Raw genomic sequence first — 16,997 nt, forward strand, 5'->3', positions numbered from 1 at the left:
AGTCAAGGTGGTGGACTGGAACAGATCAGTACCCCATCCTGTCATGGCTCAATCACAGTGGTGGCTATAGAAGAGTTGTGAGTGAAATCATATCCCTTTAAACACTAACTGTGTTGCAATTATCATCAAACATATAGGTTGGAGGCCCAGAAGAACCATAATGTTTGCCAGCTGGGATGCTGAAGAACATGGTTTATTGGGATCCACAGAGTGGGCAGAGGTAAGTTGTTTAAAATTCAGGCACAAGTGCACACTGGTTACATTTCAACCACAATTTGTACTGTAGTGACATCTTCCTTTGATATTGATTTACTTTCATGGTACTTCATTCCAGCACTGCAGGATTAGTGACAAATGTGAAGTTATTTGCGGAATATTGAGTAAGACGTAGAAAAACACTTGCATCTTTATCTGATTTGCAATTGATTTCATCCAGACATAAAAAATTGTGCTCTTCCATTTTGTACTTTTTGTCAATATATAAAAAGACACAAATCTGAATGTATGCCAATAACAGTCCATCTTTTGTAAGATTTGAGTGAGACAATAAATCCCTGATTTCCTTATGAGTCCCAACCTGAAACATTTACTGTTTCTTTCTCCATAGATGCTGCCTGATTGGTTAAATAGTTCCAGTGTTTTCTGTTTTTGTCAAATTTCCAACATGTAAAGTTATTTTGCTTTTTGAAATATCTGCATTGCTGTGCTGATGCACAAGTACCTGTAAGTTAATCCTTTTTTTTACAAAACCCATAGTAATTGCTGTGTTTTGTGCTCCATTTGTGAAATTTGGTTTCTTGAAGCACAGTGCTGTGAACAGCTGACATTATTTTGTGCAAATGTACAAAAAGACATTTCAAGAAGATTAACGTTTTAACAGAACTTGGCAAGTGGTAATGTAGAATGTCAAGGTTCAAAGATAAGGAGATTAAAAAAAAGTTTGTTTGATGTGGTAGCAATATAATTGGCTATATTCCTGGAGCTGATTTGAGTAATGAATCTCTCTTAACCTCTGAAATTTGGCTTAAATTTAAGCAACATCCCCACAGGAAAAAGTTGTAATGAACTCTGATACATAATGAAGTCTGGATTCTTGAATTTTCTCTTGTCCTGTGGCAAACACGTTCTAGTTCAGAGAAAAGATGTATTAACATGTTCTGCCTGAAACATTGGTTCTAAAAAGGAAAATTCTTAGGGCTCAAATGGGGTGCACTCAGGGAAGTAAAGTGCTTCGCTATAAACTGTAATGTTTCCTTTAGATCAGAATCCATACCAACCATTTCTCTTGTTCTGAATTTATTAAAATTAAGAAGTAGCATGTATTTTTTGTTTGCAATCTCCTGGTACCTTAAAGTGCTTTACAACTAATCTGGTACTTTTAAACTGTGGTTGACAATGATGTAAACATTGAACTTGAGGTAATGCACCTCTGTTAAAGTGCTGGAAGAAATAATGTTTTGATATTTTTACATCAAGGACAATGCCAAACTGCTTCAGGAACGGGGAGTGGCATATATCAATGCAGATTCAGCTATTGAAGGTAACTAAATTGGAATTTGGAATTGGTTTATTATTCTCACTTGTACTGGGGTATAGTGAAAAACTTGTCTTGCATACTGTTCATACAGATTAATTCATTCCACAGTGCATTGAGACAGTACAAGGTTAAACAATACTGAATGTAGAGTAAAGTGTCACAGCTGCAGAGAGTGCAGTGCAGGTAGACCATAAGGTGCAAGGTCATAATGAGGTAGGTTGTGAGGTCAAGAGTCCATCTAGGAAACCATTCAATAGTGTTATAACAGCGGGATAGAAGCTGTCCTTGAGCCTGGTGGTATGTGCTTTCAGGCTTTTGTATCTTCTGCTTGATGGGAGGGAGGAGAAGAGAGAATGTCTGGGTGGGAGGGGCCTTTGATTATGAGGGTTGCTTTACTGAGGCAACAAGAAGTATAGACAGAGTCCATGGAGGGGAAGCTGGTTTTCATGATGTGCTGAGCTGTGTCCACAACTCTCTACAGTTTCTTGCTGTCCCTGGCAGAGCAGTTGGCATACCAAGCTGTGATGCATCCAGATGGGATGCTTTCTATGGTGCATTGATAAAAGTTGGTGAGTGTCGAGGGGGACATGCCAAATTTCTTTAGCCTCCTGAGGAAGTAGAGGCGCTGGTGAGCTTTCTTGCCTATGGCATCTACGTGGTTGGACCAGGACAGGCTATTGATGATGAAGCTCTCAACCCTCTGACCTCAGCACCATTGATGTAGACAGGAGCATGTGCACTGCCCCCCTTCCAGAAGTCAATGACCAGCTCTTTTGTTTTGCTGACACTGAGGGAAAGGTTGTTGTCGTGACACTGTGTCACTAAGCTCTCTATTTCCTTCCTGTACTCCAACTCATTATTTGGGATACGGCTCACTATGGTGGTATCATCTGTAAACTTGTAGATGGAGTTAGAGCAGAATCTGGCACGCAGTTGTGAGTGTATAGGGAGTAGAGGGCTGAGGACACAACCTTGTGGGGCATCAGTGTTGAGAATAATTGTGCCGGAGGTGTTGCTGCCTATCCTCAATGACTATGGTCTGTTGGTCAGAAAGTCAAGGATTCAGTTGCAGAGGCAGATGTTGAGTCCCAGGTCTTGGAGTTTGGTGATGAGTTTACTTGGAATTATAGTATTGAAGGTGGAGCTGTTGTCAATAAACAATAGTCTAATGTAGGTGTCTTTACTGTCCAGATGCTCCAGAGATGAGTGTAGGGCAGGGAGATGGCATCCACTATAGACCTGTTTCGGCAGTAGGCGAATTGCAGTGGGTCAAGGTTTTCTGGGAGGTTGGAGTTGATGTGTGCCATGACCAGCGTCTCAAAGCACTTCATGATGGTGGATGTCAGAGCTACTGGTCGATAGTCATTAAGGCACCTTACCTTGTTTTTCTTAGGTACCAGGCTGATAGTGGTCTTCTTAAAGCAGGTAGGAACCTCAGATTGAAGCAGGGAGAGGTTAAAAATGTCTGCAAATATCCCTGCCACCTGATCTGCACAGGATCTGAGGATACTGCCAGGGAGAGTCTCTGGGCCAGATGCTTTCCGTGGGTTCAATCTCCAGAAGACTGATCTTATACCCTCAGTGGTGACCATGGGTTCAGGTGCATTGGAGGCTGTCGGGGTGGTTGGTGACATTCCAATCCCCTTCCGTTCAAAACATCCATAGAATGCGTTAAGCTCATTGGGAAGGGATGCACTATTGTTGACGATGCTGCCAGACTTTGATTCGTAGCCCATTATAGCATGTAAGCCCTGCCACAACTGATAGCTGGTCTGGGACTCTATTTTGGACTGGTATTGTCTCCCTGAAAGCTTTATGGAAGTCGTATCTCAATTTCTTGTATAGTTCAAGGTTACTTGATTTGAGCTCTGCAGTCCTCGACTTTAGTAGGGAGTGGATCTCCCGGTCCATCCACAGTTTCTAGTTTGGAAACACCTATATTGTCCTCTTTGGTACACAGTCCTCAACACACTTGCTGATAAAGTTCGTGGCGATGGTGACATACTCATCCAGGCTGGCAGCTGAGTCTTTGGACATGGACCAGTCTAGTGACTCAAAGCAGTCACGTAGGAGCTCAAAGTGGACAATTTACTTTAATTAGAGATCTTTTTCTCCCAACGAATAGAATGCTGGAAGAACTCAGTGGGTCAAGCAGCATCTATGAAGGCAAGAGGTGGAATGAGACCCTGTATTAGGACTGAGAGGGAATAGGAAAGATTGCCAATATATAGCAGTGTGATGGGATGGGATAGAAGCTGGTAAGTGATAGGTGGAACCAGATTGGGGGGGGGGGGGCGGTGGGCAGATGGAATGAGGTGGAGGAGGGGATGGAAGAGATGAACAAAAGGAGAAGAAATCTAGGTGGATGGGCGTGAGTGGGAGGAGAGCACCAGGGGTGGGGGTTACTTGAAACTGGAAAATTCAATGTTCATACCATTTGTGTTGTCAGCTCCCCAAGCAGAGTATGAGGTGTTCTTCCAATTTAGCAAGTGGAGTTTAATTCAAATAAGTGCGAGGAGTTGCATTTTGGAAAGTCAAATCAAGGTAGGACTTTCACAGTGAATGGCAGGGCCCTGGGGAGTGTTGTAGAACAGAGGGACATTGGAGTACAAGTACATGGTTCACTGAAAGTGAAGTCACAGGTAGACAGGGTGGTTAAGAAGACTATTGGCACGCTGGCCTTCATCAGTCAGGGCATTGAGTATAAAAGTTGGGAGGTTGTGGTGCAGTTGTACAGGATGCTGGTGAGGCCACACTTGGAGTATTGTGTTCAATTTTGGTTGCCCTGCTATAGGAAAGATGTTATTAAACTGGAAAGAGTGCAGAAAAGATTTATAAGGATGCTGCCAGGACTTGCGGGACTGAGTTGTAGCGAGAGGTTGAACAGGCTAGGACTTTATTCTTTAGAGTATAGGAGACTGAGTGGTGATCTCATAGAGGGATATAAAATCATGAGGGCTACAGACAGGGTGAATGCACTCAGTCTTTTCCCAAAGTTGGGGAATCAAGTGCCAGAGAAAGTGGTTGAGGCAGGTACAGTAACAACTTTTAAAAGACAGTTGGACAGGTACATGGATTGGAAAGGTTTAGAAGGTTATGGGCCAATTGCTGGCAAATGGGACTAGCTTGGATGCGGCATTCTGGTCGGCATGGGCTAGTCGGGCCAAAGGAAACTGTTTCTGTGCTGTATGACTCTCTGAACACAACAGTGTATTATCCTTGGTGCTGAGAAATTTGTGATGCGTATCGCCTGCCTTTAATCTAAACTCTACTTACAAGGTAGTCACTTGCAGCCAATTAACGAATTGTCTGCACTGCACTGAAGTGAACAATTGGCAAAGGTAGTCAGCAAAGTGGAAACTGGAGTAAGGTCAGCTTTTTACACAACCAAAAGTCAGCTAGTCATGAGATTGTGCAGCAAAACTACTCTGTTCATCCAGACACCTTCACACATTGAAACTCTCCAGAGAACCAGAATGAATAAGAGTGATGCTTTCCATACCAAAGGAACTTCTATATCATCAGACAGATTTGGTTAGGATAACTGTTCTCTACAAGCTGGAAGAAAACTACAAGAACCACATTTCTGCACAGAAACAGATGCAGAGCAACATTCTTCTATCTAACCAAAAATCTGGTCAGGATATGATCTCAAAAACCAAATATTTCTTGGGTTCACAGACAGTATCATCATCTGGAATATTGGGTCCTTTAACAAAGACATTCAAGTACAGGGCCATTAAACTAAATTTATGGGCAATGTCATAGATTACAGAGAATGTAATGCTCTCTATTTACAAGCAAATCATTATGAGGTACAAAATGTGTCTTTATTCTCAGCAACCAATAGTTCCAATCCAATCATAGTTCTCTCTGGCTGAGCCAGAGACAAATAATTAAGTCTGTATCTGTAGTTAATCTTTTCAGAAATGTAGTTGGGAGATTAATTATTGAGCTCTTTTCACAAAGCTAATTAAAGGGGAGATGATGAAGCATCTGGACCAGAGCCCAGCATCCCGATTTGTAGTCACTTGACCTGATCTTCTTGATGTCACTTTGGTGGAATTTTGCACTCCCTATCCCTCTAACTAGCAATTTAATAAGAAGTGCAATTGTAGACAGGGGAGACACCAAAGGACATGGGTAATTGTACCAGAATTATAATGGTCAAAAATTGTAGTGAAATTTAGTATTTTTTTTAAACTGTTTTCAGTGGAAACAAAGGTCATGGATTAACTCTCAACTGAGTTTCTGAAAGGGGAAGTAATAGGAATTCTGTGGGGTACGTGGTACGATTTCAATAAACACAACTATCATTAAAGGAATCGGATCTACAGTAATGGCTACATTGTTTGCTATTTCCCACCCAGTTCCTCTTGTATCTTACAGTGTCTCCAGGAAGCACTTCCCCAGTGGCAGGCACTGAATAGCTGGCTATCATTTCTGTCACTTTGGCTTCATCCAAAAGCTGACTTTCAGAGCACATACAAAGTCTGCCTGACCATTAGTATAGGTACCAGCCTGTGCAGGTCCAAGGCTGTAGAGTCCATTAATGGGAACCTTGGTTAGATCTTAAGGAAAAATATTAAACCTTTCTGATTGCTATCTCTAAAACCTCCATGGTTGAAACCTCTCCTGCAATCCAAGTTCAAGAACCTGCCCCCCACCCTTGCTCATTAGCCTGACCTTGTTCCTCCAACCCAACTGCAAGTCTGATTCTGGTTCTCACACCTGTCAACAATCGCATGAACAAACCTCGCTGTGAGCAATCGATCACAACCCTCTTCATCTGCCTTCTGCCTCCGTCCCTGATGCTTTGAAGTTGATCCAGCCTCTGAAGTACAACCCTCCCCACCGACCATTACTCAGTCTTCCAGTGTGATCACACTGACCCAACCCCAGAATCCAGACACGCGATGGACTTTTTTTTTCTCTTTTGCCAAAGTGCAGAAGGGAAAGACTTTGCAGTGCCCATCCTGTAACACAAAACATTTTAGTGTTTTAACTTCCATTTAATCACAACTGTTCTGTCATTTAATACTGCAACCTAATTCAGATTCATGCTGGGGATTGTTGAATTGATCTGAAAATGTAACTGTTTTGTCTAATTATTTGTTGCTATGTGTCAAGGTTGTAATTTAATCATCTGTTTCCCTCATCTTTCTTTGCATATGCCACTTAGGTAACTACACACTGAGAGTTGACTGTAGCCCATTACTCAACCAGTTGGTTTATACCATGACCAAAGAGGTAAGGAACTAGTCACTCCAAAAATTCTGCTGTATAGTTTTAAATATTTACTGAAAAGGGAAGATGAATGTGTCAGGAGTTTGTTGCAGATCTTTTTTCTTATTGAAAGGTTCAGGATAATGAGACATTATGAAGTATTTATTAGAATGGAAGAATGAGGTGGAGAGTTCAAATATAATGCAACTACTTTGGATGTAGCCATTCCATTTCCAATTAATGTTTTTCATTAGTACAAAATGGAAAGAGGTTTCTAAGGTTTATATCTTGAGCACATCAGCAATGTAGCTGGTTAAATATGGAACTGGATTTAAAAATATAGAGGTTAACATCTTGTTGAATAGTACTGTATGGGATCATGGATGAATTTTCGTGTAGTTTTTTTGAAAATGCAGACTTTTCAGGCATATACTTTGTTTAAAAAAATAGCGAAGTGGATAGACGTTGGTTAATAGTCGGGACAAGCGATAAATGAACTTTTCTTATACAAAGCTATTGATGGAGTACTGTACCTCAAGAATTGTTGGATTCATGCTTGTTCCTGATCTATGTAAATAGAAAATATGACTTTAGAATTGGGAATATAGTTTAATAGCAATATGAATAGGTACGAGATATCACACGTAGGGAGGAAATTGAAGATGACAAATCTGCCTGGAAGAGAAGGCACAATGAGATATAAATATATGGGTGACTCTGGTTAAATAAAACCTTAATTGTTAACAGCATTTGGATTTTCATTTGCAGTTTTAAACATGACATTAACTCTTGTTGGGGTTCAAAAGACAAGTACACCTTCAGTACTTGGCTCATGTGAACATGTTTAAATGAAATTTGGCACTTGAATTTGAAAGAGGGTATATCATGCTCTGCTAATAAGACATACAAGTTTAAATGTCTGCATTTAGCACATAGTTTTGTTTCCAGTTACTGATGACCATTATTTGAATTTGCCTGGATATGTCGATGCATGTATCTGCTGGATTAACTCCAAAGCAGCAATTGGATATAACTTTTGTGGAGCAGTTTATGTGGACTCCATGCACCCACTTTCACTACTGATAAGGTGTGGGCTGGCTGGAAGTGGTCCAGATATGGGTTGGCCATAGGTGGGTCAGGCAAAGGTTCGTGGTTGCAGGAGTCCATCTCTCCCACTTCTGAAATAAAATGCCAGGATCTGTTAGGAGGTGAGGCAGCATCTGTTATGACCTTTCATCCTGCCCTGCTGTTCCCCAGCTGCTCCCCACCCCAGCCCCCTTCTTGTCTCTTGCAATAGCTGAATCCTGACCTCAGTTCCTCTTCCCATTTCCTCCTTGAATATTTATGGGGGTCCTTGGCAAACAGAAAATTATAGCCCACCCATGCCCCAACACCTTGTGGGTGGGCTTTAGGGGTGAGGCCACAAGAAGTCCACTACGTAACAGAAGATGCAGGAAGCAGCAGAGGCCGAATGGGGCCAAACCATCTGCCGAACCTTGGACATTGTATGAATTATATTAAATAAATGAAAGAAGAAAAGGAAAGTATAATACAGGATCTGCCAATGGTCGTGAAATCGGCTTATTTTTAAAAGCACTGCAATCCACAGAGTATGTACTGCGATATTCAAGGTGAAATTCCAAAGGTGATGCCGGAGGCCTGTCAGAAAATATGTAAAAAAACTAATTTATTATATAATGACAGACCTGTATTATACCTCAGTGTTACATACTAACAGACATACCTACTAGCTCTGTACCTGGGTCATACTGATGGACCTGTGCCCACTAGTACATTACCCCTAGGTCTAAAGAGAGATGTGCACCTGTCCCTCGATCTGGATGTGCTTAGAAGATTTGACCCTGTTGACATAATCAGGCAGGCATGGTAGTGTAGTGGTTAGTGCAACGCTATGACAGCGCCAGCAACCCGGGTTCAATTCCGGCCACTGTCTGTAAGGAGTTTGTGCGTTCTCCCCATGTCTGCGTGGGTTTCCTCTTGGTGCTCCAGTTTCCTCCCACATTCCAAAGACATACGGGTTAGGAAGTTGTGGGCATGCTATGTTGGCGCCAGAAGCATGGCGACACCTGCGGGCTGCCCCAGAACACTCTACGCAAAAAAGATGCATTTCACTGTGTGTTTCAATGTACAGGTGACTAATAAAGATATCTCATTTTATCTTATAATCCCTGTGTCTCTGGTTTCTGGTCCCTGACCCGTGCCTAGTCTGGCCCCGGGTATGTTGTTAAAGTTTGCAAACCTTCAGCATTGAGCAATATGCTAAATGTGTTCAACATTTAAGCAGCACTTCAAGTCATTTGCAATCCTCCCAGGTAGCTTGTCACTGCTATGAAAATGAAATGATGTGGCCTCATTAATGTTTGATACCACAAACTTGTTGCAATTAGTTCTTAGCAATCCCCTTGGCATTCATTTCTAGTGCAAATTTCAGCTCCTTTATCAAGATGACCTCCTGCTCTAAACAGTTTCAGCTCCAGATCCCATCTTGGAAGCACTTTAGTGTCTGAATCCTCACCATGAAATTTAACCAGTGCCTTTGAACCAAGAAGAGTTTCTGTTCCCAAACATTCAGGAAAGGACCTGCTAATCTGGTGGTATCAGACAAATGTCCCCAGGGTTTGAATTTAACAAGCACCTATACATGTGGATTGGCTGTTGTTTCTGACAAAGACTAACGACAGAATGTGAAACTTCTGAAATAAGTGATTCACTTTTGCCTTCCTACAGATGCTGAGCCCTGATGATGGGTTTGAGGGAAAATCGCTCTACCAAAGTTGGTATGAGAAAGATCCTTGGACGGAGTACAAGGAAACTCCCAGGTCAGCCAGAAATGTGTTTTTCCTCCACTTATTTCTTAATTTATTTTATGAATCATGAGGGAAAATTTGTTGTCGCTAGGAATATTTGGTCTGGAATGCATACATCTGAGTTCAGATTTGGCCTACAGTATCATGCATTAACTGCAGACAAATTTGATAAATCTATTTGAATAATTATTCATAGTTCACAGTCTGACAGACGTTTTGCAGAGAGCTGATAACTAACAAGGATAAATAGAAAGCTAAGGTGTGGGGAAAGATTTAGATTGAACATGTGGAATAAAAATTCATGCTTAATAAGCAGCACCATAAAGGCCATTGAGTGGTTACTGAGTGTTGAATTGCATTTGTGAATTCAGTTCCCTCTATAGGAACCAGCTTCAGAAGCAGAGTACAATATGCAGCCACTAACATTGTCCAGTTAGTGTTACTTAGGATGAATTTCTGATACTCTACAAAAAGAGACCATTTGACCCATTGTTTAAGTGCCAGATCTGAGGTAATCAATTTAGTTCCATTGATCTCCTTTCCTGTTAATTATTTAACTAATTTCCTTATTGCATCTTACTACTGAATCTTTATATTTTCAGCAAGTAAGTTCAAATCATTCCAGGTATTTCCAAGTTTCCTATGTGTCTCTGTCTAGATACATTAAATCTATTTCTGGACTGAGAGTCCTGAAGAAGGGTACTGACCCGAAACATTGACTGTCTGCTTTTCTCCACGGATGCTGCCTGACCTGCTGAGTTCCTCCAGCATCTTGTTGTTTTATCGTCTAGCTTCCAGCATCTGCAGTCCTTTGTTTCTCTCTCAAATTTATTTCTTCTGGATTTGGAGTTTTCTGTTAAATGGAAACAGTTTCTCATTATTTACCCTTCATGATTTTAAAGCTTTCTGTTCGGAGAACATAGTACTGTACAGGAACAAGCCCTTCAGGCCACAATGTTGAGCTGAACTAATTGAGCTAATGATGCCTAATTAAACTAATCTCTTCTGCCTGCACATGGTGTATATCCCTCTTCTCTGCATATTCATGTGCTCACCTAAGAGCCTCTTAAATGCATCCATCAGGTCTACTCTCAGCATCTGCTGCTCCAGAGAAAACAGCTCGAGTTTGTCCAACCTCTTTATAGCACTTGCCTTCTAATCCAGGCAGCATCCTGGTAAACCTCTTCTGTACCCTCTCCAAAGCCATTACATTCCTTTCTATTATGGGGCGACCAGAATTGAATGCAATACTCCAGATGCGGCGTAACCAACATTTTATAAGGCTGCAACGTAACTTGCTGATTCTTGACCTCAATGCCTCGACTAATAAAGGCAAGCGTCTTTCCCACCCATCAACCTATGCACCCACTTCAGGGATCTATGCACTTCGACCCCAAGATCCCTCTGTACACCAGTGCTGTTAAGGATCCTGGCATCAACTGTGTACTTTCCCTTTACATTTGATCTCCCAAACTGCAACACTTGCCCAACATCTGCCATTTCTCCACCCATATCTGCAACTGATCTATATCCCACTGTATCCTTTGGTGATCTTCTACACTATCCACAACCCCACCAATTTTTGTATCTTTGTTCTATTCAATTGCCTCATGGCTTTCCCGGCTCAAAGGTGAATGTGCACCACACACAAACTACCAGCTATTGGACCACTGTGGGCACTTCATTTCCACATTTGCAACATACTCACTGATGTGATCATTCTCTCTGGGAAGGCAAAGCTCTTCAGAACTACATTCTGGAAAGATGTATACATTGCCCACAAGTTCAGTCATTTGGAGGAGATGGTGCTGGTGACCATAGACTTAGCTGTTAGTGCCCTGTGGTGATTTGAAGATATGTTCATATCCAGTCATTTTCTTTGTATCCCACCACCTGCCTTTTGCTCAGCTATATCCATTTTGTGTGGTTGCTGCTTTGTCAATTGCCATATCCTTGTGGCTGCTTTGATTGTGGTACCCACTTGGTCGGGCCTCAGCAGTGAAGCCTGCCCTGTGGTGAAAAGGAAGTCACTGCATTTTACACTCGACTCCAGCTCCACGTAGAGTAAGGTCATACATCAGTTTGGGCCCAGAAACCTCCGAAGAGAAGTCTGATGGCCAGCTTTTGTACAAAGGCTGCTGAGCATGTACACGGAGATGCTTGGGCCATTGCCTGAAAGGTGTCCAGGAGTCTGGAGAAACCCTCCAGCTCCAACTTTGTCCGTAGCTTTACATGGAACCTGGAGCCAAACCTTTCAGTGTCAACGTGGTAGGCATCTTCTTGGTGACTTGTTGGCAAAGTTCACACAAGGAGAAGCCACCTAACACAGGCTACACTGGAAGCAATGAAATTTGTCATCATGCTGTGGATTCCACTGACAGCAGAGGCTTTGAGGGTGTGAAAGGGCTCTAGCACTCTGTGGCAGGTTGCTAGGCCAGTTGATGCACTGTCGCTTGGGTGTAAAAGTAGTTCCATGGAGCACACATTGAGGACCTCAGTGGTGACCCCACCACTGCCACCCAGACGGTATCCTTAGCCCAGGCTGCTGCTGTTCAAAGCCATAGTCTGACTGGGTGTGGATACTGCTTGCAAGCTCAGCTGTTTGGAGGAGATGGTGCTGGAGACATGACAGTCCAAAGCTTGGGGATTTGGGTCTAGAACTGTTCATGATTGTCCTTCACAGTCAACAGCAACCAAACCCACCCCGAAGGAGCAACAATCCTCCTGCTCAGCTGTAGCACAGTAGGAGCACTGAATGTAAGTAGAGGGATAGGAGAAGACATGAGGAAAATTAGCATTTGTAGAAGGGCATTAGTCTGTAATTGTGCAGAGTTGCTCTTGACTGCATGTATAGAAACATTTGTCTTGTTGGATTACTTAGTTGTGGCTTTTGCAATTTGTGCAGCAGGGAGACTGAGATGAGAGGAATTGCATGGACTGTTGCAAAGTCAAAGCCGGTTTCTCTTCCTTTATTATCACAGTTAGATGGTAGATGTGGCATTTAGTGCTCACCCTTTTTTGCCCTTGAGGGTGGTGACAAGTAGCTCTCCTGACCCAGAGCAAGGCTCAGGAGGAAATCCTCATGATGTTGTGAGAGAGCAGCTCCGTCATAGTGAATGAGCAAAGCACACAGGAAAGGGAGGGTAGATTTCCACATGAGGATGTTGTGTGACTAGGTGTTTACATGATATTAAAAGACCCAAGGGGCAGCTGCCTCTGTCAAGTTGTTTCAAGAGCCTTCTCCCTAGGAATGGCCGGAAGCTTTCATGACTTGCTGCAAACTATTTGGAAAATGACAGACAAGGCAGGCATTGTGTCAGTGTTGGACTGCAGAATAAACTTGGTGTGCTTCATATGGAGAGCAATGTAGCAGGCTCCTCCCTGCTGAATGGGGTAGAGCGAATGAGGGGTGGCACAGCTAGTAGAGCGGCAACCTCACAGCTCCAGTGACCCAGCTCCAATCCTGATTTCCAGTGCTGTCGAGGAGGAGTTTGCACATTCTCCCTGTGACCACATGGGTTTTCTCCAGGGTTTCATCCCAATGGCATGGGTCAGTAGGTTAATTGGCCACTGTAAATTGGTGCTAGTGTGCAGCTGAGTGGTGGAATCTGGGGGGAGTTGATGAGAATGTGGGGAGAAGAGGTTGCAGTGAGGAGGTGTAGGATTAATAAACTATAACTGTATTGATATCTTAAGACGGATGAGAATTATGGTTGCTTGAAATACTGATTTTAAAAAGTGTCCTTCAGGCCAGAACAGCCACACCACTGCTTACCTGGGCTGGGTGCTGTGTGGTAATTGCTGTGTCTGGAACTTAATTAGATTCCCATTATGCTTGACTATGGAGATGATGGTCAATCTTAACGGGAAATGGGAAGGCTGTCTCAAACAATGAAGGTGATACCTGCCTTTGTCTCACCCGATTGCAAAATGATTAGCTGAACCTGTGGTGTGAGGCTGCTCTTTGTCCATCTGCAGTAGCCCTTTGTCCATTTCCTGCTCAACCAAGAACTCTGGCACCTGACTCATTAAAGTGTGCGTGACAATACCTGTATAAATCTCTGCCTACCCCTTTGTACTGGGAGAACTCGAGAAGCGACTCTTAGTGAGTGCTGAAGAGAATTGTCCTAGTGGTGCTCTGCTAATAAAGGTATTTGTTCGAATCGACCTCGTGGCACTGTGTTATTTACAGCGGACGGAAAGGGAAATTGATTTCGGGACGACAGCAGAGAATGTGAGTAGGGAACAGGAATTCTCTGTGAGCTGGCATAGACCCAATGGGCTGAATTGCCTCCCACGTTGTAAATAATCACCAGTTTCTGGAACTCTGCACATGGAGGTAGAGAGAATTTATCAGTGTTTTTACAGATGTAGAGAGCTCCTCTTGTGATCCTGGCCTGATCCATACAGATTATGGAATGACTTTAAAATGAGGAGATGGATCACACCAGGGGTTCACTTGTGGATCCCTTAGCACTAAGTCTCTCACTTTTTGAATCTTTGGGAAGCCTACAGTCCAGACGCTCATGGTACTGGCTGGACAGAGAACAGCGACGTCCAAACGCACTGGTGTGCTTGAACAGGGGTTGTGCTGTAGTTTGGTCGCTGCTGCCTAGATTGCTTTGGAGGCTAAGGTCAGGAAGTTTGATCTTCATCTTTAGAGGCAGAAATGGGTGCATGGCTGGGACTCTTCCTGTTGAGGGTGACAGGTCTCTGCAAGTTCTGCATTAAACAATCTCGGCTTGCTGCTGCATTGCTACCTGAGAGGTGGAACTGGGATCTGAGCTTCAGGAAAACCATTCTCCTCCTCTGTGCTCCTCACTGAGAACAGTCTTGCCTTTAGTCCCTCCTCCTCCTGTTAGGAACCCAGCAGGAGAATGACTGAAGCCCTTCATTCTTTTCATCCACAAGTTACAATCACCTCCCAAATTTCTGCTCAAGTTTTGCTCAAATTTGAAGGTGATTGGAGGAAGATATAAGGGGGATGTCAGGGGTAAGTTTTTTTACACAGAGAGTGGTGGGTGCGTGGAACACACTGCCAGCAGAGGTTTGTGGGGGTAGATACATTAGGGACATTTAAGAGACTCTTAGATAGACACATGAATGATAGAGAAATGGGGGGGGCTATGTGAGAGGGAAGGGTTAGATAGATCTTAGAGCAGGATAAAATGTCAGCACAACATTGTGGGCCGAAGGGCCTGTACAGTGCTGTAATGTTCTATGAATTCTGTGTGCTTTTCACCAGTGAGGTCTGCTCCAAGTGATTCCCCTGCAAATAATTCATAATCCCTTTAAATATTGTAAGTGCAGGTTGTTCCTGCTGTTCAGGCCTGTTTTCCTGTGTATCAGACCACAGTGAGTGCTAATTGCATAAAAGTGAATCAGTTTCACAGAGAGAAATCAATTCAACCTTGCACGTGGAGTGCCATTAACCCTGGGCACTCTGTGGTTCATGGGAATGTGCACCATTAGGTCCTGTTTGCTGTGAGTAGTCAATTTTTACACCACAATTTAGTTGAAAAAGTTATGCGATTGAATAGTTTTCTCTCCCATGTACATCAGATTTACATAAGCCAAAGTTACAGCTTGTTGCTGCCTCAAAAATAAACTCATGATGTCAATTTGCTTTTTTAAAAAAATCAGGTCAATCTGAAAAAGTGGATTGGGATTTTAATGTAAATCCCAGGTTTTATCACTGATTAATTTATCTCAAAATTGTCTTAATCAGCAAATTAAAAAATGCTGGAGCGCAGATGGTCCATTGGGAGAAATTAATCATAATGATGAAGTGACATTCTGCCAGAGCAAATTTTAGGGCTAAGCAACAAAAAAAAGTTACACTGGAAACAGTTGACTACATCAATTTGCTGCTTCTATGCATCCATTCCTGAATTAGTGCATAAACCTCCTGCATGCAATTTAACGTGATTGAGTTCAGAATTACAGCCTTAGTTGTGAATATTATCTTTTTTAAAAAAATAGCTTCGGGGAGAGAAATTGGAAAGTGTGCCATGGATATGCAGTCCCCAATTAACCTACACCCAACCAGCAAGGTAGAGACTATGCGCAAACTTTGTCCTGCCAGTTTATTCTGATTTCAGCAATAAATCAGTGCTAATGGAGCTGCCTGTTGCCATGGGAATCAACTTTGCGAATGGCTGACAAATGTTTAAGTTACCTAGCACAGATTAAAGCTAGACTGAACCTATTGAAGTGGATGTGCTTTGTGGCTGCATAGATCAATTGTTTTAGCACAGAAGGTGCTGGGCTTGAACCCAGGCAAAAGCAGGGACCCCGATTCATACTTCCTGAAGATCTCAGGAAGGAAGGGACTGAATTTAAGAGCAGGGAGGTTATGCTGCAACTGTACAGGGTACTGGTGAGGCCGCACCTGGAGTACTGCGTACTGTTCTGGTCTCCTTGAGGAAGGATATACTGGCTTTGGAGGCAGTGCAGAGGAGGTTCATCAGTTTGATTCCAGAGATGAGGGGGTTAGCCTATGAGGAGAGATTGAGTCACCTGGGATTATATTTGCTGGAATTCAGAAGAATGAGAGGGGATTTTATAGAAACAAACAATCATGAAAGGAATAGATAAGATAGAGGCAGGAAGGTTGTTTGCACTGGTAGCTGAGACTAGAACTAGGGAACATTGCCTCAAGATTTGGGGGAATCGATTTAGGATGGAGATGAAGAGAAACTGCTTTTCCTGGAGAGTAGTGAATCTGTGGAATTCTCTGTCCAGGGAAGCAGTGGAGGCTACCTCATTAAATATACTTAAGACATAGATTTTTGCATAGTAGGGAAATTAAGGGTTATGGGGAAAAGGCAGGTGGGTGGATCTGAGTCCACGGCCAGATCAGCCATGATCTTATTGAATAGCAGAGCAGGCTCGATGGGCCAGATAGCCTACTCCTGCTCCTATTTCTTCTTATGAAGAGTGGAGGAGGACGCCATCTACCTGCAGGAGTCTGGAAATCCCCTGGCCATTTCTCACAGCAATGGCTCATTGTTCAGGTCAATGTGAGGAGTACACTCTGAAAGAAATGGATGAAGTGTGGCAAACAGATCAGCATTTGTAAACGTGGTTAAGATTAACGAATACATCTTTGAATGTCACCAATTGCTTCACTACTTTACACACAGAGTTATACATCACATTTCCATCAGTGACCTATCTTGATCTCTGGCAGGACATGGACCTAACATGTTCCACCCTCACACACTAACGAAAACTCCAAACCTCAAATCACTGTGTCACAGCCTGCAAACAAGCTATTCAACCATGATAGGCCCATCAGCTAAACACCAACACCTTTCTTACAAGGAAAGGTGGTCCACAGCTGTCACCAGTATCAGCAAACCATGGAGGAGAGAGATGCTGATCATCATTGGAAGTCCTTTTAC

At 42.9% G+C, this 16,997-nt stretch overlaps 1 protein-coding gene across 1 annotated transcript in view; it reads left to right on the forward strand.

Moving 5' to 3' along the window:
- Nucleotides 1-16,997, forward strand: part of naalad2 (N-acetylated alpha-linked acidic dipeptidase 2) — an 81,734-nt gene that overhangs the window by 50,015 nt on the left and 14,722 nt on the right. The window contains 4 exon segments of the mRNA XM_052026314.1: nt 138-220; nt 1,477-1,540; nt 6,720-6,787; nt 9,512-9,603. Coding sequence (XP_051882274.1) covers nt 138-220; nt 1,477-1,540; nt 6,720-6,787; nt 9,512-9,603 — 307 coding nt within the window.

The sequence above is a fragment of the Pristis pectinata genome, chromosome 11 (genome assembly GCF_009764475.1).
Source record: "Pristis pectinata isolate sPriPec2 chromosome 11, sPriPec2.1.pri, whole genome shotgun sequence".
Taxonomy (NCBI): Eukaryota; Metazoa; Chordata; class Chondrichthyes; order Rhinopristiformes; family Pristidae; genus Pristis; species Pristis pectinata.